Here is a 24408-nt window from a genome sequence, read left to right as displayed (position 1 = left end):
ATCAAAGGGAGATTTTCCAGAATGTGGCCTAGTCTTTTTCATTGCCTTGGCAAATTTATTTATTTATTTTTATTTTTATTTTATTTTTATTTTTTATATTTATATCCCGCCCTTCTCCGAAGACTCAGGGCAGCTTACATTGTGTAAGGCAATAGTCTCATCCTATTTGTATATTTATATACAAAGTCAACTTATTGCCCCCACAACAATCTGGGTCCTCATTTTACCTACCTTATAAAGGATGGAAGGCTGAGTCAACCTTGGGCCTGGTGGGACTCGAGCCTGCAGTAATTGCAAGCAGCAATTTATTTATTTATTTTGTCACAATATATATAAACACATATAATGAAAGAAAACAATAGGACAGGAACGGTAGGCACTTCTGTGAACTTATGCACGCCCCTTATAGTCCTCTTAGGAATGGGGTGAGGTCAATGGTGGACAGTTTTTGGTTAAAGATTTTGGGAGTTTGAGAAGAGACCACCGAGTCAGGTAGTGCATTCCAAGCGTTGACAACTCTGTTACAAAAGTCATATTTTCTGCAATCAAGATTGAAGTGGTTAACATTAAGTTTGAATCTATTGTTTGCTCTTGTATTATTGCGATTGAAGCTGAAGTAGTCTATTGCAAAACATTAAAGAAAATCAGACTTAGAGCAAATGAATTTCCAACATTCAGTTGTTTTGTGCTTTCATAATTTATTCCACACTTTGTAGTATATGGAATAAATTATATGATTGGTTAGAAAAAAGAAATCCAAATAATAAATTGGAATGTTAACCTAATTAAGTTAAAATTAGGAAGCGTAAACCACTGAATTGCGTTAACCGAATAAGGACGGATTGGTAAATAGATACCAATGTAAATAGAAGCATGTAGAGGATCGATTGAATAAGAACAGAAAATATATATTTATGTCGATATGGCAAGCTGTAAAATAATATACGATGTAATGTTATGTCTGTTATGTGTTTTTAATGTGTTTTTGTTTTTTGTTGTATTTGTTTTTATTTTGTTTTTAAAAGTTAAAAGTTTAATAAAAAATATTTTTTTTTAAAATTGTTTTGTGCTGCCAAATTTCAAGAGGAAATATAGACACTGTACTGGGTCTTTTTTTAAAAAAATATTGAATGTTAATATGCACATGTTAATGTTAATATGTTAATATGTCAATATGTCAATATGTCAATATGTCAATACGTTAATATGTTAATATGGAAGGACTCCCTGGAGAAGAGCCTAATGCTGGGAAAGATTGAGGGCAAAAGAAGAAGGGGACGGCAGAGAACGAGGTGGCTGGATGGAGTCACTGAAGCAGTTGGTGGGAGCTTCAATGGACTCCAGAGGATGGTAGAGGACAGGAAGGCCTGGAGGAATGTTGTCCATGGGGTCGCGATGGGTCAGACACGACCAGTGGTGGGATTCAGCCAGTTCGCACCACTTCGGGAGAACCGGTTGTTTACTTTCTGAGCAGTTTGGCAAACTGATTGTTGGAAGAAATCATTAGCGCAAAGAACCGGTTGTTAAATTACTTGAATCCCATCACTGGACACGACTTCACAACTAACAACAACAATAACATGCACACGGGCAATTGATCTGATTAGAAATCATAACAGGGTAGAGTAGGCGACTGAATCAAGAGATCTTTTGTCGATGTGGAGTGGAGAAGACATCTAAATCTGGATTTACAGGTTTGGCATACAATTGGGCCAAAAATGAAGTTTGAAAGCAGCAGCATAGCAAGTAGAGCTCTCTGATAAACAAGACCAGCCCCGATTAATATTTGGATGGGAGGCTGGTAGGAAATCCCAGAGTTTGGCTGGATTGAAAAATCCCCCAAATCCCAGGAGCCGATAAGAGAGACAAACCACTTCTGTAAAGTAGCCCAAAAAAGATCAGTGTTGTGGTCCGGACATCGGAGAGTCGGACAGCGATGAGGCTGAGGAACAACATGGGCCAGTCCTGGAAGCTGGGGAAGGCCCAGATGAGGGCTCTGCGTCAGAGGCAGAGATGGGGCCAGGGCCATCGGGGAGTGATGTGCGGACTCCGGAGCCTCCAGAGGCTGATAGTAAAGAGGAAGAGGAACAGGAGGAGCCTGTTCCTAGTGCCCGCAGGAGAAGAGCTGCCAGAAGGCAAGAGCAGCTCAAGCAAAGAGGACGACTCAGGAGTAAGGCCAAGAGATGATTGGCCCCGCCCATAAGGCTTAAAAGACCAGCAACGGCTCTTGGGCTCTTCGTCGGAAAACAACATTGATAGACTTGTTTCTTGTCTTGCTGCATTTATTTCTTGTCGGCGTCTTCTGTTTCTGAACTTTTGTCAAGAAAAGCCTTTGGCAGTGTGCCTAATTAGACCAAGGTTGATGATAAGACTGAAGAATTGTGTTATGAAGATTTTGTTTTGATTTAGTTTAGATGATGCTGAGAATGAGTTTAATTCTCAGCTGTTCTAATAAAGTCTGTTTGTTTTCGAACTGATTGCGTCTAATAATACTGTACCTACTTGGGCCTGGATCACAACAATCAGCAGAAAAATCCCAGAAGCTTTCAGTCTTTAATTCAGAATAACAGAGTTGGAAGGGACCTTGAAGGTCCTCTAGTCCAACACCCCGCTCGAGCAGCCTACACCATTGTAGAAAAACAGTTGTCCAATCTCTCCTTGAAAGTGATTGATGGAGCACCCACAACTTCCGGTGGCAAGCTGTTCCACTGATTAATTGTTCTCGCTGTCAGGAAATTCCTCCTTAGTTCTAGGTTGCTTCTCTGCTTGATAAGTTTCCATCTGTTGCTGCTTGTTTTCACTGAGATATTTGGAGAATAGGTTGACCTCCTCTTCTTTGTGGCAGCCCTTTCAATATTGGAAAATTGCATCAACCTTTAAGGAGTTGTGCTGTGTGGCGCAAGACTTGCCAAGGGGCAGTGGGCTGCCCGCGTCTTTTCCTTTTATTCTCAGCTCAGGTGCCCGTTTGCCCCACGCCGGAGTGAATCACGGCTCAGAAGCCTGCGAATGCCCCAGAGATGCTGCTACCAACCCACGCCGGTATATTTTTTCTCTGATTCACAAGCTCCCCACCTGCTTTCCGATTTCTCACACTCGCCATGACTCACGGAGTTTTGCTGCCGAGAGGCAGGAGTACTGACGTGGCTATTATTAACGGCGATATTCTTAGACGTTTCGCTCTCTGTCTCATGCAAGGCGAATGGGGACAGAGAAAGGCGATGCCCCTTCAACTTTGGGCAATCTGGCCATGGGGAGGCGGAAGTGGCAGGCAGGATGCCTTGGCAGGACAAGGGAGGAAGCCGGGCAGAGCTTGGGAATTCGCCAAGTCATCATGGCCAACTTGCCATGGCCAACTCATCATGGACAATTCATCATGGCCAACTCATCATGGCCAACTCATCATGGACAATTTGCCATGGCCAACTCACCATGGCCAACTCATCATGGCCAACTCACCATGGCCAACTTGTCATGGCCAACTCATCATAGCCAACTTGCCATGGCCAACTCATCATGGCCAACTCGCCATGGCCAATTCATCATGGCCAACTTGCCATGGCCAACTCACCATGGCCAACTTGTCATGGCCAACTCATCATGGCCAACTTGTCATGGCCAACTCATCATAGCCAACTTGCCATGGCCAACTCATCATGGCCAACTTGTCATGGCCAACTCACCATGGCCAACTTGTCATGGCCAACTCATCATGGCCAACTTGTCATGGCCAACTCATCATAGCCAACTTGCCATGGCCAACTCATCATGGCCAACTTGTCATGGCCAACTCACCATGGCCAACTTGTCATGGCCAACTCATCATGGCCAACTTGTCATGGCCAACTCATCATAGCCAACTTGCCATGGCCAACTCATCATGGACAACTCACCATGGACAATTCATCATGGCCAACTTGCCATGGCCAACTCACCATGGCCAACTTGTCATGGTCAAATCATCATGGCCAACTTACCATGGCCAACTCACCATGACCAAATCATCATGGCCAACTGCCAGAGGAGAGACAGAATGAAATGAGAATGACAAAACTTAAAACAACGTTAACAAGAAATTCCCTGGCCATGAAGCGAAATTTCCTGACAGGACAATCGGTGGGAAGGCCTTGCCCTCTGAAGTAGTGGCTGCTCCATGACCGGAAGTTTACAAGACGAGATCGGGCATGTTTTTTGTATCACATCTCCTGCTTGAACAGGGCACTGGACTAGAAGACCTCCAAGGGTCCCTTCAGCTCACTGAACAAGCGTGTCACCAATCGAACCACGGCACCGATTCGCTTCCCAACCGTGGCCAGAAAAGTCGTAAAACAGGGCAAAGCTCACTTCCCCAGTGTCTCCACTCAGCCACATAAATTCGGGGCTTCATGGTGGTCCTAACTCGAGAAATTTGGGGGATGGGTTTCAAACGGGAGCCCTGTGCCTTGAGGTGGGAGGGGGGGAAAGGGAACTCAGACCCCCACCTCCCCTTGATAGCTGCCAACTACGTGGGAGCCCAGCCCCGTGCCTTGCCTGGGAGCGATGGGGGTTGTAGTTCAAAGACCCCAGTAAGGAGACCAGGGTGGGTGGGTGGCCGGCTGGGCGGGGAAGAGGCGCGGCAGGGACCCGCCTGGGACCCACCCCGGGCGGGGAATCCACTCCGGAGCCCCGCCTGGCTTGACGTGGCAGCAGCTGCATCGGCGGCGAAGGCGGCTCCGTAAAAAGCAAAGCGCGCCCGGCTCGGCTCGGTTCAGCTCAGCTCAGCATCTGGATGGGGCCGCTGTTGCTTTTACCGCCGCTGCTGCTGCTGCTGCTGCTCTCGGCCGTGGCGCCTCTGCGCGCCGTGCAAATCGACCGGAGCCGCTTGCAGTGGCTGGCCCGCGGGAAGGTGGAGGTGAGCGAGCGTGGGGGGCAGGTGCGGGAGTCCCGATGCGGGCAGGGGTCCGCCTGGCTGGGGATGCGCGTCTCTAGCGGGGTTCTGCGCCTGGTCGACTGGCCCTCCTGGGGTGGGGGTGGGGGTGGGGAGAAAGGGTATCTCCAGGTAGTCCTCGACTTATGGCCGCCACGGAGCCCCACATTTATCCCGCTGAACGAGACAGGGGCGAAACGAGCTTTGCCCCCTTTTCTTGCGGTTGTTAAAATTAGGAGCGCGATAGGGAGTCCTATTGACTTGGCTTGGCGGAAAGTTGCAAAAAGAGGATTGTGTGACCTGCCCCGCTCCACTCCCCCACCTCCCCAGGGCGCTGCAATGGTCATAAATGCGAGTCAGGGGGGTCAAGCATCCCGAATGTCAATGTCACGTGCCCCCTGGGAATGCCGCAACGGTCGTAAAGTGTGAAAACCCGCCGTTTAAGTCCCTTTTTTTCAGCTGCTGTTGTGACTTCGCTAAACCCACCCAGTTGTTAAGGGCTACTTGGATGGTGCCAAGAGAAGCAGATGGCAAGGGGCCTGCCCCGCCCGGTGCCCTTCACCAACCTGGTGCCCCCTGCTCCCTCCCCCCCCCAATGTGGAGGGCTTGGACGCCAGTTACCCCAAGCAGCTGTGAGGGCAGTTATAGGGCTCAAAGAGGGTCCCAAAACATCTGGACTAGCCAGGCAGCTGACGTAGTTGCTTTCTAACTTAACCTACTTCCAACCCTTTCAAGTAATGAAACAACCCAAGTTTGTGCATCAGACGAAACAAAAGTTAAAACTTCGCGGGTTTGAACGGCGCTTCTAGGTTTCTGACCGGCCTTTTTAACGTCCGTTATGCAGTAGAAACAGAGCCCGAGCGGTACAGGCCGCTAAAAGGAACGGTGCAACATTCGTTTAGTGACCGTTCTCAAAAGTCACGACGGCGCTGAAAAAAAGCGACATATCCCCGAGGCTTGGCAACTGACGGGGGCGGCGTCCCAAGGTGACGCGATTTCTCCTTTTGCGATTTTTCCCGACGAGCCAAGTCAAGGGGAAAGCACAATCGTGTGACTCACTTAACAAAGGCGGTCGTTCGCTGAACAGCTGTGGTGGAGAAAGGTTGCAAAATGAGACCCAAACTCACTTCACAATGGGGTGTGTGTGTCTCACTTTAACAACGGAAATTTGGGGCTCAATCGCGGTCGTAGGTTCGAGGGCCAGGTGTATTGTGGTGCAGGCTCCAGTCCCCACCCAGCCTTAGAAACTCCCAGGCTGATGTGGCCCACTTACCAGATGGGGGTGTCGTGATGGAGGAAATGGGCGGAGGGAGCTGTTGGGTGAAAACCCCTCACACACACACACACACACACACACACACACACACACACACAAAGAGACAAAAGGGGAGGGGGCTCTGTGTTTGTAGGCAGGCTATCTCTGAGTCACCCCCGAGCTGTTTTTGAGAGGCAGTCAACTCTCTCTCCTGGCCTGAACCTTGAACAAAAACACGATAAATCAATTACAGGCAAATTGCATAATTTCCTCAAAGGAGTTCTGCAAATTGCGGCAATTATTTTGCTGTTGTTATTGAAGTATTGTTGATCTTGTGGCTGCCTTTGTTTCAGGCCAGGTGGCTGTGGGCTAAGGCAGCGTCCGCACCTTCCTTCCCCCCCCCAAAAAAAACAACCTTTGGGGCACCAGGGACCAGTTTCGTAGAGAAGAGTTATTTCTGCAGACCGGAGGGGATGTGGTTTCGTGGGCAAACCTGCATCCCCACAGATGGGACTTCGCTCGTTTGCATGGGTCAGTTTGTGGCATTCCGTGGCCCGGTCCACAGACACTTTCTAGTATGCCGTGGCCCTGTCCATATATGGTTTCTAGCATGCTGTGGTCCAGTCCACAGACGGATTTTTGGCATGCTGTGGCCCGGTTCACAGATGGTTTCTAGCATGCCGTGGCCCTGTCCACAGACAGATTCTAGCATGGCCCGGTCCACATTGGGAACCCCTAAACCATATATGGTTTCTAGTATGCCGTGGCCCTGTCCACAGACGGTTTCTAGCATGCTGTGGTCTGGTCCACAGACGGGTTTTTGGCATGCTGTGGCCCGGTCCACAGATGGTTTCTAGCATGCCGTGGCCCGGTCCACATTGGGAATCCCTGAACTAAGGTTTTCTCTTGCAGTCTGTATCCTATGAAAGCTGGCTTGTCACAACCATGTTAAGCTGTGGTTTGCTAGGCATCATAATAATTATAATAATAATAATATTTCTTGATGTGCTTATTAAAATTCTTGGACGTGGTACCAAGTGCCCCGATGACAACGGGCATCACTGTTATTATTCTTATTATATAATAACAACAACAACAATAGGTAGCAATCCGTATCAACCATTAGCACCAGTCAACCGTATTTGGTGACCAATTTTTAAATGTGCAGTTGACTTGAGTTTCATGTTTAATGAATAAAATAGGTATAATAAGTATAATAATAATAATGGAGTAAAAAACCCAGCTATCTTTGGTTTATGTGACATTCCAGCCATAAAAGAACAAACCCCATTTTAGCTTAGAGTATCATCCAAATCTGTCCAGATGGTTGATATATCCATCGAAAGGGCTGGTTCCTCCCCCTCCCGAAGTGGGGAGGACAGTGAGAAACCCAACAGAGGCATGGAAGGCACCAGGGATAAATCAATTGGTTTCATCCATCCAGCCATTCGTGGATTTTTAAATGCACATTTTAAAGACAATCTCTAGCTACCCTAAATTGGGAAATTGAAAAGGAAACAGGTTTCTCTCTCTCTCTCTCTCTCTCTCTTCTGGTTGTGTCTTCCCACTAATAGCATCTGTTAGGCTGGCTATTAGTCATGACGGAAAATGAAACTATGAGAAGGAAAGACTGGAGGTTGAAAGATGGCACCGTTATGTATGTTTAAATAATACGATGATGGGCACGAGAATGGCAACGTATTGAAATATTGAAAACCAAAGAACGAAGGACCATGTCTTAATATAAACATGTGTACTAACTCTAGGATAAGTAATGGTGACCTGACTAGAAGCTAGAATAGGGATAGAAATAAGAAATAGGGGGAATATTAGCATCTGTCTCTCCCCCGCCCTCCCTTCCTCCATCTATCCATCCATCTTTCTCTCTCTCTCTCTCCCTCCCTCCCTCCCTCTCTCCATCCATCCATTTCTCTGTCTCCCTCCCTCTATATCTATCTATCCATCCATCTTTCTCTCTTTCTCTCTCCTTCCCTCCCTCTATCCATCCATCTTTCTCTCTCTCCCTGCCTCTATCTATCTATCTATCTATCTATCTATCTATCTATCTATCTATCTATCTTTCTATCTATCTATATCTCTTTATCCTATCTATCTATCTATCTATCTATCTATCTATCTATCTATCTATCTATCTATCTATCTATCTATCTATTCATCTATCTATCTATCTATCTATCTATCTATCTATCTATCTATCTATCTATCTATCTATATCTCTTTATCCTATCTATCTATCTATCTATCTATCTATCTATCTATCTATCTATCTATCTATCTATCATCTATCTATCTATATCTCTTTATCCTATCTATCTATCTATCTATCTATCTATCTATCTATCTATCTATCTATCTATCTATCTATCTATCCATCCATCCATCCATCCATCCATCCATCTATCATCTATTGTGTTAAATTTACTATGGAAGCAGAATGCTCCCTCCCATATTTGGATAGACCAGGTTGCTTCGATAGAAAGCCCACTTATTAGCAATAATTAAATGAAAGGTTTAGTGGTTAAAATATGATATTAACATAACATAACATAACATCAGAGTTTGAAGGGACCTTGGAGGCCTTCTAGTCCAACCCCCTGCCCAGGCAGGAAACCCTACACCATCTCAGTCAGATGGTTATCCAACATTTTCTTAAAAATTTCCAGTGTTGGAGCATTCACAACTTCTGAAGGCAAGTCAATATTACTATGTATGTTTAAATAATATTACCATTTTAAACTATTTAACTATTTTAAATAGTTAAATTTAACTACCCTGTTTCCCCCAAAATAAGACATCCCATAAGCACATGGCAATAAGGCCAAGCGCTTCATTAAGGGTTCAAAAAAATATAAGACAGGGTCTTATTTTTCGGCGAAACGCGGTATTTTAAAACAAACAAGTTTATTAATACTGGGATTATATAAATTTGATTAATGTAACAAATATTATTAATACTATTATTACTACTTGTATCAAAGTGAATTATACCCAGAGGCCACGCTGATACTGATGTATATTTAAAAATAAAAACCCAAGAAAACTCAAGAAAAAGAAAAGCATATGAAACTCGCAGCCGGGAGAACAGGTTTCTTTCAAGAAAAATAGAGCGGGCCTTGGCAACGGTGAATTACAAAAGAGCGTAAAGTCTGAGGATGGAAAAGACATCATGGTCATGGGAACTGGAAATGAATTAAGATGGGAGGCGTGTGTGGGTGCGCGTTGCTGGGGAGTGTTATTCAAAAAATGACACACTGTGCTCTTTGAAAAGTTCCCTAAAACAGTCTAGAGGACGTGGTGGCTCAGTGGCTAAGATGCTGAGCTTGTCGATCGAAAGGTCTGCAGTTCGGCGGTTCGAATCCCTAGCGCTGCCGCGTAACTGGGTGAGCTCCCGTGACCTGTCCCAGCTTCTGCCAACCTAGCAGTTCGAAAGCAGTTAAAAAAATGCAAGTAGAAAAATCGGGACCACCTTTGGTGGGAAGAGAAGAGCGTTCCGTGCATCTTTGGCGGTTGAGTCTTGCCGGCCACGTGACCACGGAGATGTCTTCGGACAGCGCTGGCTCTTCTGGCTTTGAAACGGAGACGAGCACCGCCCCCTAGAGTCGGGAACGACGAGCACGTAGGTGCGAGGGGAACCTTTACCTAAAACGGTCTAGGCAACCTAATCTCTTCATTTCGGTGGGATGGCCACGTCAGTCGCACGAAAACTAACCCAACCAGTTGGACGAGACTGTCTCTCTCATGTAGTAGCCGTAGAAACACGTTTTTTTTGATGGTGCTCTTTCTCTCTCACTCCCCCCCCCCAGAGCTGCGGAGGATGACGTTTGAACCGCCTGCCAGAGGTAAGCAATGCTTTAGATTCGCTCTCCTACACCCCCACCCCCCCTCCATCTGCTTCTCCACTGGAAAAACCCTTGGGGATGAGCAAACGAGCCTCTCCCAGCTTTGCTCAATACAGAGTAAGAGAGTCGGAAGGGACCTTGGAGGTCTTCTAGTCCAACCCCCTGCTCGTGCGGGAGACCCTATACCCGTTTTAGACAAATGGTGGTCCAATCTCCTCTTAAAAACTTCCAATGTTGGAGCATCCACAACTTCTGGAGGCAAGTTGTTCCACTGATTAATTGTTCGAACTGTCAGGAAATTTCTCCTTAGTTCTAAGTTGCTTCTCTCCTTGATCAGTTTCCACCCATTGCTTCTTGTTCTACCCTCAGGTGCTTTGGAGAAGAGCATGACTCCCTCTTCTTTGGGGCAGCCCTTGAGATATTGGAACACTGCTATCATGTCTCCCCTAGTCCTTCTTTTTATTAAACTAGACAAACCCAATTCCTGCAACCGTTCTTCATATGTTTTAGTCTCCAGTCCCCTAATCCTCTTTATTGCTCTTCTCTGCACTCTTTCTAGAGTCTCCACATCTTTTTTACATCGTGGTGACCAAAACTGAATGCAATATTCCAAGCGTGGCCTTACCAAGGCCTTATAAAGTGATATTAACACTTCACGTGATCTTGATTCTATCCCTCTGTTGATGCAGCCTAGGATTCCACTGGTCTTTTTGGCAGCTTCAGCAGGGGCTGGTTTCCAAACCCATCGCTACCGGTTCGCTCGTGGGCACGCTTCTGCACAACGCTTCTGTGCCTGTCCGGGTGGGTGGGCAGAGCCTCCTGCTGCTGCTACTGGTTCGCCCGAACCAGTAGCAACCCACCATTGGGCTGCAGCACACTGCTAACTCACATTTAAGTGATTGCCCAGAAGGACAAATCTGAAAATTCCCTGCATAGGATTTCCAGAGCGTCAGTTCCTAGCAAGGTTCCTGAGTTTCCTTTCTGGGTGCTGGGAATTGAAGCCTTTCTCCCTCCCGTTTCTCCATCCACGCCCGCAGCAGAGTCTCCAGCGACCAGCCTGCCTCCTCTAACGGCTGATTCTTCCTTTTTTTTCTAGGTCAAGGCCTTTATCAACGAAGACCTGCCTTTGTAGTATCCTTTGCTGAGGTATCACCCAGGCTCACCTTCGGTTGGGTTCATCCGCTACCTGGACTCTGCCGTCCTTCAGGATTGAGGGTCGCGGAGCCTCCAGTCCCTCCTTGAATGGAATGGGATAAGTCACCCCAGACAACTCGCCATGGCCAATTTGCCGTGTCCAACTCACTGAGGCCAATTCACCATGGCCAACTTGCTACGGGCAACACGCCATGGCCAATTTGCCATGGCCAACTCATTGCAGCCAACTTGCCTTGGCCAATTTGCCATGGCCAACCACGCAACCGGGCAGAGAACCCCTTGCTAAAATTTTTGAAGCCCACCCCTGCATAGACCCCTCCCCGCACGTCTACAGGAAACCTTCTGTCCCTCCTTTGCGTGCTTGCTAAAACTCCATCCAAATTATTTTAAAACGCATTTTGAAACACCCCCACCTGTGGCTGGGATTTGGGAGCTCATAGACGGAGCCCATTGGTGTGTGTGTGTGTGTGTGTGTGTGTGTGTGTGTGCGTGTGAGGTTCAGGGAAGTCTATGCGCGATGGGTTGTCGTGTCCCACTCCTCCTCTGATGGCCAGGTCTGGGAAGTCTGTATCAAGTGTGGCCACGAAGCCTCTGCAGCTTTGCCAAAGTCCTGTCAGAGTTCTCAGGGCAGGCAGGAATCCAAGGTGTGACTTCAGCAACCAGATGAGACTTTGCCTGACTCAAGGAATGCCAAAAAGCAGATCCTTTATATAGGCCATGGGGTGTGGCTCCATGACTCAGCAGTTATCCAGGCCTGCCCCTCCCTTCCTTTTGCTGACGTCGCCTCTCCATTCTCCGGAAGCGGGGATCTGTCCACGTTTTGTCCTCCTGCTCAGCTGCCGGCAATTCTAGCTCGTGGCTGGCTTCGTGCTTATACGCTGTAGGAGGGAGGTTTTTTCGCTCAGTCTGTCCGGGCATGGTGCCGGGGCTGGCAGCTGGAGGCATGCCAGGCCATTCTTCTTCACTATTAGTCTCTGGCTCAGATAGCAGGAGATGGGAGGGGCCCGGCTGAGGAGAGGAGGGCGGGCGAGGCACAACACGGGTCCAGTTTGTGAAAAAAAAAGAAGCCACAGAGACCCTGAATTCCAACACATGCGGGGAACCAAATTGTGACATGCGCATGGCAGTGTGTCTTCCTCCAGCAGCCGACAGGGCTCCTTAACGCTCTACCTTAGCCACAACATGTATCTGAAGTACCTGGCCGGAGCGGATCCGGAACTCATCCTACTCAACATTCAGTTTGAAGAGCTTCAGGTGAGAGGGGAATTATTTGATCATCTTTGGCCTTTCTTCTACTATCAGTCACGAGGCTTTGCACAGTCCGATGTTTGGCTTGGCAAGGTATGCGCCAGCAGTGAAATGCTCCCGGTTTGGACCGGATCGCCCGATCCGGAAGAGATGGCGGCATGGGGTTAGGAGAACTGGTAGCAAAAATCCCTGCCCTCCCCCCGCATGCCCAGATGAGCCGCGCGATCATCAGAGTTTTTTTTTTTTTTACTTTTCAAAGCATTTTTTCCTGTGGCCGAACAAATGCTTTTAAAAGTTAAAAAAAAAAGAAAAGCCTCTGATGATTGCACAGCTCAGCTGGGATCGTCAGAGGCTTTTAAAAGCATTTTTTTTACAACCTCTTTGGCCAAAGAGATTGTAAAAAAACACTTTAAAAAGGCTCTGACGACCCCAGCTGAGTTGCCTGATCATCAAAGGCTTTTTTTTTTCTTTTAAAGGCAAAAAAAAATGCTTTTAAAAGAAAAGAAGTCTCTGACGGTCAGGCAACTCAGCTGGGATCATCAGAGCCTTTTAAAATCATTTTTTTACAACCTCTTCGGCCAAGAAGTTGTAGAAAAAATGCTTTTAAAAGTAAAAAAAAAAGTTGGCCACATCCACCCAGTCACATTACCCCACCACCACCAAGCCACGCCCACAGAACCGTTAATAACAAATTTTACATTTCACGCCTAGTTTGCGCCCTGCGGCCGCCAGCTGTTTATGTAGCTACGACATTACGGATCAGCATGGATTAACTCCAAGGTCTCACAGAGTAGGAAGGGGGTCTTCTAGGCTATCTAGTGCAATCCCCCCAAGCCCAAGCAGGAGATCCTACACCCATGATGGCGAACCTAGGGCACACGTGCCACAGGTGGCACACAGAGCCCTCTCTGTGGGCGCACCAGCCGTCGTCCCAGCACAGCTCCACCTGTCATGTCCCCCTCCTCCTCCGACGACCGTGTCAAGGAAGTCCGTATCAAACGTGGCAACAAAGCCACTGCAGCTTGCCAAATTCCTTCGAGGTTTATCAGGGCAGGCAGGAGTCCAAGTTGTGACTTCAGCAATAGAGTCCGATATCAGCAAACCAGATGAGACTTTGCTTGACTCAAGGTTGGAATGCCAAAAGCAGGTCCTTTATATAGGCTGTGGGGTGTGGCTCCATGACTCAGCATTTATCCAGGCCTGCCCCTCCCTTCCTTCTGCTGGCGTCGCCTCTCAGATCTCCGGAAGCGAGGATCCTCCCACTTTGAATTGCCTTCTGCTGTTTGGGAAAGGGAGGGGTCAGAAGGAGTAGGCCCGAGCAATTCCAATCCCTGGCTGACTTCCTCTGATGGCTGAGCCAAAGGAACACAACCGTATGAGTGAGGTTTATCGGGTTTGTTTGTTCATTCCTGGAATCCTCTCCGGGCATGGGGCCAGGGCTGGGGACTGGAGGCATGACAGGCCGTTCATCTTCATTATCAGACTCAGAGTCTGATAACAGGCCTGGTTGGAGACGGGAGGGGCCCGGCTGAGGAGAGGAGGGAGGACGAGTCACAACACCACCATGTATGGATGTGCGCTTCCCTCTGGCCAGCTTGTTTTCGGGTCTCTGCGGCAGTTGCGCGGCGGATGGGGCGCATGGAGGGGATGTACATGCATGGTGAGGGCCGCATGCACAGGGCGACGCTCACATTGCATTTTGGGAGTTCTGGCACACATGCGTTCATTCACATGCACACGCATGTCTGCTTTGGGCACTCGGCACCAAAAAGATTAACAATCACTGCCCTACACCATTTCTGACCAATGGCAGTCCAGTCTCTTCCAGAAAGCTTCCAGGAATGAAGTTGGGTTAACATCCAGCTGTCTTTGCTGTGGGTTTGCAGCCAGAGGATGCTAGTCCCTATGATTTGCCTTTAATTCACAGAGAATCCCCTTGAGTGACATGACCCGGGACGAGATCAACCAACTGATGCAAGAATTGGGATTCTACCGGAAAGAAACGCCAGATTCTCCTGTTCCCGAAGCCTTCCAGATGGCGCCTGCCAATTCGCTGCCACCGGATGTGGAAGCCATGAAGAGTAGGCGTGGGAAGGAGAAAAAGGGGGCCGGGGGTTCAGACCTATAGAAGTCAATGTGCCGTGTTGGTGTTTGTGAAGGGGTGTCTCTTGGGAAGAAGGGGAAATCTCGGGGCGTTCAAAATATCTAGATAATCTGTGTAAGATCTCTTGAGGTTCAGTCATGGTTGAACTGCGCTTCCAGAGAAATTAATATCCAAAGATGGAAAAGGCTGCAAACTGTACTTTTTAAGGGGAAGAACGTGCTCCCATCAGAAAGAGAAACGTGCAAAATAAAAAGACAGCCACACACATACGCCATCCATCCCAGGCCTGGTACAGACAGCCCTTAATTTACGACCACAGTGGAGACTTGGAAAAAACCGTGGGAAGGATGCAAATGGGGGAGACCGTGCGAACTTGAGGGACGCCGACTCTTGTTAAGTCGCCAACCGCCACCACACATCGCTAGGATGGTTACGCAAGTTGGGTTTTTTTTCCAGCGCCACTGAAACAAACGGTCATAAGTCAAGGACAGCCTGTAACACACACAGAGAGGTTCTCTTTTAACAAGATTGACCGGACGAAGCCTCGAGTGATTCTGCCCTTCATTCCCAAGACTGGCATTCTTGCACCAGGCACCGCCAGGAGGTGCCACTCGCATGGCCAGCACTTCTTCCTCCAGCTGTGCCCCACCTGTGTAGGACCGGATGAAACCTTCTGCAGAAAGCTGTTGCTGCCGGAGGTGGATGGACACGTCCTATCGGGCTAGGGGTGCGCAGCCCGGTTGAGGAGCAGGTCGGCGAGCCCCAACTGGTTTAGGATAGTAATAAAGCTGCCCTTCATCTACCAGCAGAGACCTGCCTCTCGTGGTGGTGGTGGTTGTTGTTGTTGTTTTTTTTGTTTGAAGACTTTCCAGGGGTAAAATTCCCTGCTAAACTTTGTCGCTTGGTCACGGGCAAACAATAGCGAGGGTGTCCCAAAAGTGCTTTTTTGTTTTCTTTTCCCCAAAAGGCCACTGGACTTCCTGGTTGTTTTCTTTGAAGTTGTTTCGCTTCTCCTCTAAGAAGTGTTGTGTCTGCGCCCCCTGAGCCGGGCCTCCTGCCAGAATGTGACTTGGAAAGTGAGGGGGAAGGGCCATCAGGATTTACCTCGGGAGCACCGGCTTCCCTGGCTCAGCTCCAGGAGCCAGAGGCAGCCCAGATGGAAGAGATAACAAGGCCTCCGTCCCCTGGCTCTTCCCCCCCCAGGCCACGCCCTCAGACCCAGCTGATGGCAATCAGGCTTGGTTGGAATAGAATAGAATAGAATACAACAGAAGCAGGGGTGGGGCAGGCCTAGGAAGTGCTGAGTCATGGAGCCACACCCCACAGGATATAAAGGCAGCAAGAGCTGCTGTGTCTCTTCGTAGCATGCAAATCAACTGATTAACTAAGAGCTGAAGTTTGTTCCTGGGTGACTCATCGGCGTCGAGGGAGATAACAGAGACATTTGGCAGACAGTCGCTTTTCTGCTGCCAGAGCTGATAGTGCCGGCTAATTAAGCCATCGCTCGGCGGAGGCAAAGTGGGGACAACACAAGAAGCTTTTTCAGCTCTGAGACGAAGAAGCTTCTTGGAGAAGCGAAATGTCTTCAAAAGAGAAAAACAAAAAAGTCCAGTGGCCTCTTGGAAAAGAAAAAGCCCTTTTAGGACAACGGTGACCTGGATGACTGGAGAATCTCCCTAGACCAGTGGTTCTCAACCTTTATGGTGCTGCAACCCCTTTAATACAATTCCCCATGATGTGGCGACCCCAACCGTAAAATTATTTTCGTTTTGAATTTATCACGCCTGAAGCCGTATTGGCTAGCGATCTGAACTGCTTGTGATTGCCTTGAGGACGGAGGCATTAAAGCGGAGACTCCTCCCCTATTAAGTTTATGGCGCCTGAAGCCAGATTAGGGTAGCGATTGGGAGTGATTGCAGCTGGCTTGAGAGGGAGACATCAGAGCAAAGATTTCTCTCTTTTTTAATTCATCACGCCTGAAGCCGAATTCGGCTACGATTTGAAGAGCCTGCAGCTGGCTTGTGGAGTCAACCATTGGGGCGCGATTCTTCGACTCGCAAGTATACTTCCCATATTTCCGATGGTCTTAGGCGACCCCTGGCAAATCGTCATTCGACCCCCAACGGGGTCCCGACCAACAGGTTGAGAACTGCTGCCCTAGACAATTAGTTATGAGGAGGAAGATTGTGGGGTCCTTGGTATTCTCTGAGCGTCGTTTCCTTGAAAATGTTTCATGACCCAAACTAGGCAACATCATCAGGGCTAGATGGAAATGGGGGTTCCCAGGAAAATTGTGGGGTCCTTGGTACTCTCTGAGCTTGATTGCTTTCTTACAGACGTTTCATGACCCAAACTAGGTAACATCATCAGTGCTAGAAGGGAGTGGGGTTTGCAAAGAGGAGGAGGAGGGCTGTGGGGGTCCTTGGTGCACTCTTAAGCTTTCTTGCAAACGTTTCATGACCCAAACTAGGTAATGTCATCAGGGCTAGAAGAGAATTGGGATTTCAAAGAGGAGGAGGAGGAGGAGGAGGAGGAGGAGGAGGAGGAAGAGGAGGAGAGGGTGGGGTCCTTGGTCTTTGAGCGTGCTTTCTTTCTTGCAGACGTTTCATGACCCAACTAGGTAACATTATCAGTGCTAAGGAGGGGAGGAGTGCGGGCGAGGCGAAGGCAGGAATGAGGCAGGGACAACAATCCAAACGCTTTATTGACTTGGTGGTGCTGATACATTCTTGTGCTGGTGCGAAGAACGGCTACAATCCCAGAGGGAGGGTGGCAGCGCATAGGCGCGCAGTCCACGGTCCTGTTTCCACCCCACGCAGCCCCCAGGGACTGGCCTGCCCCACTTCGGAGTCACTTGAGGAAGCAGGCAAGGCAGCTTGGTGGGGGAGGGTACCAGAGGAACAGCACCCCGGCGGGAACCCACGGGAATAAAACTCCCCATCTGGGTCCTCCTTGGTCAAGGAGTTGAGATACCGCCCTCCTCAGCAGCCCTCTGGCAAGAGGCTGAAGGAACATCTAGGCAACATCTGTTGTTGGTAACCGCCGGTGGAAAGAGCCCCTCTGAGCTGGCACAGCCCCCTCCCCATCCCATGGCAGGCCTTGGGTTTTTAAAAAGCGCCCCTCCTCTAGTATTTTCTTGCGAACCGAGGAAAGTGCACGATTCCACAGTCGCGGCCGCCGAGCGCAAGAGGCTGCCTCTCCAAAGACCGAGGCGAGCTAATTTGGGATGGGTGGAGGGGTCAAGAGCACAACCTCCCCTCTTTCCCTTCCCACGTCCCCGCTCCTCCTTCGCAGCCAGAGGCCAGCTTTTTCTCCGTGACAAAAAGGCGTGCAAAAAAACGTGAAAACACACGGCTATCCGTGATCAGGCTGGGCTTTGCTGGGGAGGAACCCGAGGCGGACGCAAAAGGCCAACATCCCATCCCCCACCAAGAGGGGTTTTACATGTGCCCCCCCGCAAGAGCTTGGCTTGCCTTCAGTGGGGTGGGGAGGATGGGGTGGGGGTCCCTAGGAACTGGGAGAGGGGAGGGAAAAAGCTGCTGCAATCAAATGAACTAGCCTGCATTTCCAAAACGTGGGGAGTCACACAACACGTGAACCGTAAGCTGAATCTCCAGTGGATCTCTTGCAAGCGACCTCCAAACTGATCCCGTTTGGTTTCGTTTGAGGCTTCAGGGAAAGCAAGCCCAGGGTCGTTTGTACCGTCAGACTGGGGGAGTGGGGCGCTATGGGCTTCTTCTTCTTCTTTTAAAAAACAGAATAACTTACAAGCCACAATCAAAACAACCTTGGTATAAAAAGCAGGTGTGGTGCAGAGTTGGCAGCCAAACCTTCCGGTCCCATTTTTCTGGGTTGGGCGGCCCAACCCGGTCCTTGGCGTGGTCCAAATTGTCAGTGGCTGGCCTGCGGTGAGGGGGGCAGGTGCTGCTCAAACCCCCAGAAGAGGAGGAGGTGACGATTGGGGAGAGCGGGGAAAGCTGCCCTCTCTCCTCGACTGCCCGCCCAGCCTTTTGAAGGGTGGGTGGGTGGGTGAGTCTCTCGAAGAGGAGGAGGCTACAGGTGCGCCTGACGCCGCTGAAGCTCGTGACGCCGCAGGTGGTTGTAGAGGGACTGGACGTAGGTGAAGACGCATTTCGCATCCGGACGTTTCCCCATGATCATCATGTCTTCCACATCCACCAGCGGGACGCAATCCACCAGCATCCTGCAAAAGCCAAGGGACACGGGTTCGATCGGGGTGGGGTGGGGCAAGACGAAGACCCCCCACTGTCCCCCTCGCACTAAGCTGCGATTGGGGCCGGAAGCCGGGATCCAACTCGGTCTAGGACAGGGGTGCCAAACTCAATTTCGTTGAGGGCCGCGTCAGGGTTGTGTTTGACCTCAGGGGGCCGGGGTGGGCGTGGCCAGATCGACGTCACTCGTGTTGGGGGCGCCTGTGGTGGCCCGAATGCTCTGCCAGCCAAAATGGGCTCCCGAGCTTCGATTTCAGCTGCGACGTCCTCCTGCAACCCTCTGCCAGCGAAAACAGAGCTGAGCTCCATTTTGGCTGGCAGAGGGTTGCAGGAGGACGTCGCAGCCGAAAACGGAGCTCGGGAGCCCATTTTGGCTGGCAGAGGTACTGCAGGCCGGTCCTTTGCCGTTTCCAGGGTGGCCCTACGGGCCCAACCTAACTACCCCGTGAGCCGGATCCAGCCTGTGGGCCTTGAATTTGACACCCCTGGTCTAGGAGAACTCGCCGCGGGACGGAAGTTACATTAATATCAACAAAATGGTGGAACAGAATCGTGAAAAAAAAAGATGGGACAGAATGAAATAGGAATGGCGAAAATTAAAAATCGTGTTTAAATTATTTTAAATAATTCATCTCACTTAACGACATACGTGTTGGGCTGTTTGGTCATACGTTGAGGGGTAGCGGCATACAAATTCAGCTAAGTTTGAACAGCAGGGATATCAACTTTTTCTACCCGCAGAGACCGTTGTACTGCAGAGCAGGGACCAGGCATTCTGATAAAACACAGCTAACCATCCTTCCCTGGAGCAAAACACCACTTACAAAATGGTTAGGAGGCTTCTAGCCCTCAGTGAGGCCGACCGGTGAACTAACGTTGAGGTTTTGAGGCCATCAAACTCCTTAAGATTTAGCTTTCAGAGGGGGTAGGTGGGAAACAGCCAAGGGCGAAAGGCAAAATAAAGGACCGGTGGGATGAAACCCATAATCCCCAGCCAGGAGATGTAAATCCCGGGATGTCACAGCTCTGCTACTCGGAGGGCGCCAGGTTGGCAAAGAGACTCCTCAGGGTGCCCACCGAACAATTACAGGGAGTTCTCACTTACCAACGGCTTTGCTTAGTGACCGTTTAAAAGTTACAGTAGTGCAACCCACCCACCCCATCCCCAAACCTTGCAACCGGTCCTCACACTTATGACTGGAGCAGCCTCTCGTGGCCCCGTGAATTGTCATTTGCACACGTGAGGGGTCGGTCCCCTGATGCCTCGCTTTAACAACCTGCAGTGACTCACATAACAACTCCTAGGAGAAGTGAGGCCGTAAGCCCATCGGGGTCATGTGATTTGTCCGCTTACTGACCACGGTGCTTGCCTGTTTCAATAGCGGACGCTAAACGAGGGCTGCCCGTACTTCTGAAAGCAGTTTGAATATTGCAGTTATTTTTTTTTTTTAAGCGTAATTGATTAGCCTGTATTGACAGTATTTCTTGCAGGGGGAAAAAAACTCCCTTTCACTGGATTTGTAACCTGTGGTTTAAATCAGGAGGGCTGGCTTGGGACGGAGGAAATCCGATTTCCCACCATAGAAGAGTAAAGTCTGAGAAATCAGTGTGGTTTTTCCGCCACTGTACAAGAAGGGAATCCGTGTTGCCTTCTTCCAAAGGGGCCTTTTCTACCTCCCACCTCTAGCTGACAGCCCTCACATCTCCTGGTGGTCTCCCATCCAAGGGCTTTCTCAGCTTGAATGCCCCCAAGCCCCAATAGGCAGAGGTGGGATTCTACCAGTTTGGGAAAACCGGACGATCAAATCGGCCTGCCCCCCCCTCTCCCGCCCCCCCCGCTTTACGTACCTTTATCTTCTCAGCGGATTGGCGCGGCAGAGCAGATCGCCGCGCCTCAGCCGCGTTAACTCCCAAGCGGTTAACACCAGAAGGTTAGCATTTGTAAAACTGCGCACGCCGAACCGGTTGTTAAACCGGCAGCATCCCACCACTGCCAGTAGGGGCGTGCGCCGCAGGGGCCAATTCAGGCACCAACTCAGTTATGCACAGGGAAGCTGAGAGGGGAGTGGTGAGGGCAAGAGAGGAGTTGATGGACGACGCCCGCCCGCCTCCCCCCCAGGCAGCAGGGAAAGGCTGGGCAATCTCCAAGCCAGGCTGCCCTTATAAAGCCATTGTTTAGCTCGCTCAGTGTGGGGCTTCCCGGCCTCCCAGGAGAATGCCGAAGATGCTATTAACAAGGCCGGCCTGAGTCATTTTTTCCAGCTTGTCCGAGAACTTATAAGGTCTGGGCAAAGCACGGGTGGAGGAGGGATCCTCCATCACCTGTCCTGCTCCTGCCTCTCCCAAAATCCTGGGATGGGACCCTCAGTCACCTGTCTGACTTCTGCCTCTCCCAAAATCCAGGGAAGGGACCCTCCATCACCTGTCCAGCTCCTGCCTCTCCCAAAATCCTGGGATGGGACCCTCCGTCACCTGTCCGGCTCCTGCCTCTCCCAAAATCCTGGGATGGGACCCTCCGTCACCTGTCCGGATTCTGCCTCTACCAAAATCCTGGGATGGGACCCTCTGTCACCTGTCCGGATTCTGCCTCTACCAAAATCCTGGGATGGGACCCTCCGTCACCTGTCCGGATTCTGCCTCTCCCAAAATCCTGGGATGGGACCCTCCGTCACCTGTCCGGATTCTGCCTCTACCAAAATCCTGGGATGGGACCCTCTGTCACCTGTCTGGTTTCTGCCTTTCCCAAAGCCCTGGAAAGGTACCCTCCGTCACTTGTCTTGCTGCTGCCTGTCCCAAAGCTCTGGGAAGGGACCCTCTGCCTCCTGTCCGGTTTCTGCCTCTACCAAAATCCTGAGAAAGCCAGCCACAGAGGCTCCTTTTAACTGCCCCAGGAGGGTCTTTGACGAAGCACCCCTCCTTTCCAGACCCTAAAGCACCCTAAAGCGGGGTATCCCTGCATTTCTCGTGAGCGCACGCAACCTACCAGCTGAGGACCACCCATGGGGGAAGGAGGTGCATCTTTTGCCTTACATCCGCAGGGGCCCCCTAAACACAACCCCACCACCACCACCCCAAAGAAACAACCCCAGGGAAGAAGGAGAAGAAAGCTTCTCACCGTAGCGCTGAAGAAGGGGGAGGTTAAGACTTTTTGGTTTTGACCAACCCTTTCTGAACCAGACAGCGATAGAACTCCTGGATGTACGTGTAAACGCACTTCCAATCCGGTTCCCTCATCCGGACCATGTCTTCCACGTCCAGCAACTGCGGGCATTCTGCCTGTGTCCTGGGGGAGGGGAAGGGAGGGAGGGAGGGATCGTGGTGGAGGGAAGGAAGGGGAGAGGAAGCCAGTGATCACAGCCCGGACAAATTTGGGGGTCGGGGTGGAGGGGTGGGGAGAGAAGAGAGAAAGAAATCGGACAAAGAAAGAAAGAGAGAGAGAAAAAAACACAAGATACATAAATCCGGTTCACATTCTCGGTGACGAGACCCACATGTGCATGCAATGGGGTGAGCAGGCACGAACTCTCCACCATGCGATGCAAACAGAGGAGGGGAGATGTTGGGGTGCCAATGGATTGGGGGAGTGGGCTCATTCCTGAGCGAGATGCAGAAGAGAAGGGAGAGGAGGATGCGACGGATATCCAGACTGGACGGCCAGAACAGACAGACAACAAGACAAGAGAGGTGGACAGGACAGGAGCGGGGTGCTCTTTGTGCCCTCCGTATCAGGGGTCCCCAACCTGTGGGTCAAGGCCCATGACGGCTCTGTGGCCTATTTGCAACTGGGCCATGTAAATCTCAGGCAGTTGAGGCCTCACTTGTGCAAGCGTTGCGGGGGCGCTCGGGGGGTCCCACTCGTGGGAGCACCGTTGCTCACCCGTGCCCCTGCCCCTCCCACAAAACCACCCCCCACTTTCCCCCCTTCCCTCTCCACCCCCACCAACCTGGGAAGGTCGGGGAACCCTGCTCTATATGGCAACATATAAAGAAGGGATGAGCAACTCGCTCTGCGTGTGCCCCAACCTTGGAAATGGGCCTCGGTACGGCCGGAGTGCGCCAAGCCAAGAAAAATGAGAAAGAATTCAGGTGGGGGGGGAGGAGGGCAAGGCAGAAGCTGCACAGGAGACCCCTGAGTTTGGGCCGTGGGAGAAGGGCTAGCTCGGTCTCGTGGTCCACGCCTCAGACCCCTGGCGGAAAAAAGAGTAAGGCGGACAACGCACCACGCTGCTGTCCGGAGGCAGAACAGCCGGTCCCCCTCGCCTGATTTCCCCAAAGCCAACAGATTAGAAGCCACAGGCCGCAGAGGGGGAGAGCTGGAGAGAGGGGAGTCAGGACCCACACATATCTCATACACACACACACACACACACACACGGGTCCCAGATTGGTTCTGCAGGTGCCACTTTCCACAAGACCGCTGGACCCTGGAAAGGGCAGGAGGGGAGATGCTCAGGGGAAAGATAAGAAAAGGAGGAGGAAGCACTGGAAGGGACAGGCAGAAAAACAGCAAAAAAAGGAAAAGGCAGAAAGTTTTCTCCCCCACTTCCTTTCACTGCCTGAGTAAAAAACCTCGCCGGAAAGGCAAAAGCTGAAGAAAGCCACCGCTGTGCCAGCCGCTTCGTAAGTCAAACAGGCTCTAAGTCCCCCCCCCGTCCCCCCACCCCATCGCATCCTACTCCAAGCTGCAACGGGAGCCCAGCCAGTGATGCCAACCGCTGCGGACAGGGGTCGCAGCTACTTATCGCCCTTGTACCAATGATGCCCGCTTTTTCCCCCTCCCCCACATGCTCAGTTCCAGGCAGAAATGCACAACCCTGCTCCCCCCCCCATTTGAATGCATCCCAACCCTGATGTGTCGTCCTTCAGGAACTTCCACAGGAGCCATTTCGTGGAGGAAAGAAATGTCAGGAATTCCAGATTGGAGAAAAACAGGTGGCCTACGGGGAAAAATGCCCGGCATTGCGCCATCTTCACCCATGGAGGCTTCTGGCTACAAGAGTGACAACTGCAGGAGGGCAAGGAACCCGCACTTGATCCAACGTCCTGGGTATGCCAGCTTGCAGGGTTCCACTTCTGAACAAGTGACTGTATTTTTCGGAGTGTAAGACGCACCTTAGTTTTTGGGGAGGGAAAAGAAGAAAAAAAGAAACCCTGCCTCTGCCTACCAGCATCCGTCGGTATTCATCTGGCTAGCCTCCCTGTCAGTGTGTGAGAGAGTTGAGGGCTGTTTGGAAACTGAAACAGTATTTGCTGTTTGAGCAACAGGGAAGGAGACAGCAAGGAGCCTGGGCGTGGCTTAGCTCAATGGTTCTGTACTAAAGCTGCGTGCTGTGCTGATCTCCGACAGTAAAACTGAAACTCCTCTCCTCTGCTTGCGTTTTGCTTGCTGCTGCAAACACTGACGGTCTTGCAGCAAATAGCGAACAGCCAGGTCAGCTTCTGCACATTACTGCAGCCGGATTCAACACGAGCAGCTGATCGTGTGTGTGTGTGTGTGTGTGTGTGTGTGTGTCGCATGATCAAAATTTGGGCTCTTGGCCACTGGTTCGTAATTATGCCGGTTGCGGTGTCCCGGGGTCCCGTGATCAACTTCTGCCAAGCAGAGTCGATGGAGGACGCTGGATTCACTTAGCCGCCGGCTTGCTAACTTC

General features: G+C 50.5%; 2 protein-coding genes across 4 annotated transcripts in view; one reads left to right on the top strand and one right to left on the bottom strand.

Annotated features, from left to right (window-relative positions):
• Positions 1–4678: 4678 nt before the first annotated feature.
• Positions 4679–15335, top strand: SELENOM (selenoprotein M). The gene is made up of 5 exons (XM_058158021.1): positions 4679–4888; positions 9983–10018; positions 11115–11149; positions 12349–12427; positions 14349–15335. The coding sequence occupies exons 1-5, from the start codon at positions 4766–4768 to the stop codon at positions 14547–14549; spliced, it is 474 nt and encodes a 157-aa protein (XP_058014004.1). The 5' UTR covers positions 4679–4765; the 3' UTR covers positions 14550–15335.
• A 1876-nt stretch (positions 15336–17211) lies between these two features.
• Positions 17212–24408, bottom strand: part of SMTN (smoothelin) — a 67892-nt gene continuing 60695 nt past the window's right edge. For 2 of the 3 annotated variants that reach the window (XM_058157996.1, XM_058157997.1), the window contains exon 21: positions 17212–18729. In XM_058157996.1, coding sequence (XP_058013979.1) covers positions 18579–18729 — 151 coding nt within the window. In that variant the 3' untranslated portion in view covers positions 17212–18578. Of the gene's footprint in view, positions 18730–21872; positions 22041–24408 lie in introns of all 3 variants that reach the window. The other variant, XM_058157998.1, reaches the window with a different exon arrangement.

The sequence above is a fragment of the Ahaetulla prasina genome, chromosome 15 (genome assembly GCF_028640845.1).
Source record: "Ahaetulla prasina isolate Xishuangbanna chromosome 15, ASM2864084v1, whole genome shotgun sequence".
In the NCBI taxonomy this organism is placed as follows: Eukaryota; Metazoa; Chordata; class Lepidosauria; order Squamata; family Colubridae; genus Ahaetulla; species Ahaetulla prasina.
This window is presented reverse-complemented; position numbering and strand designations above follow the sequence as displayed.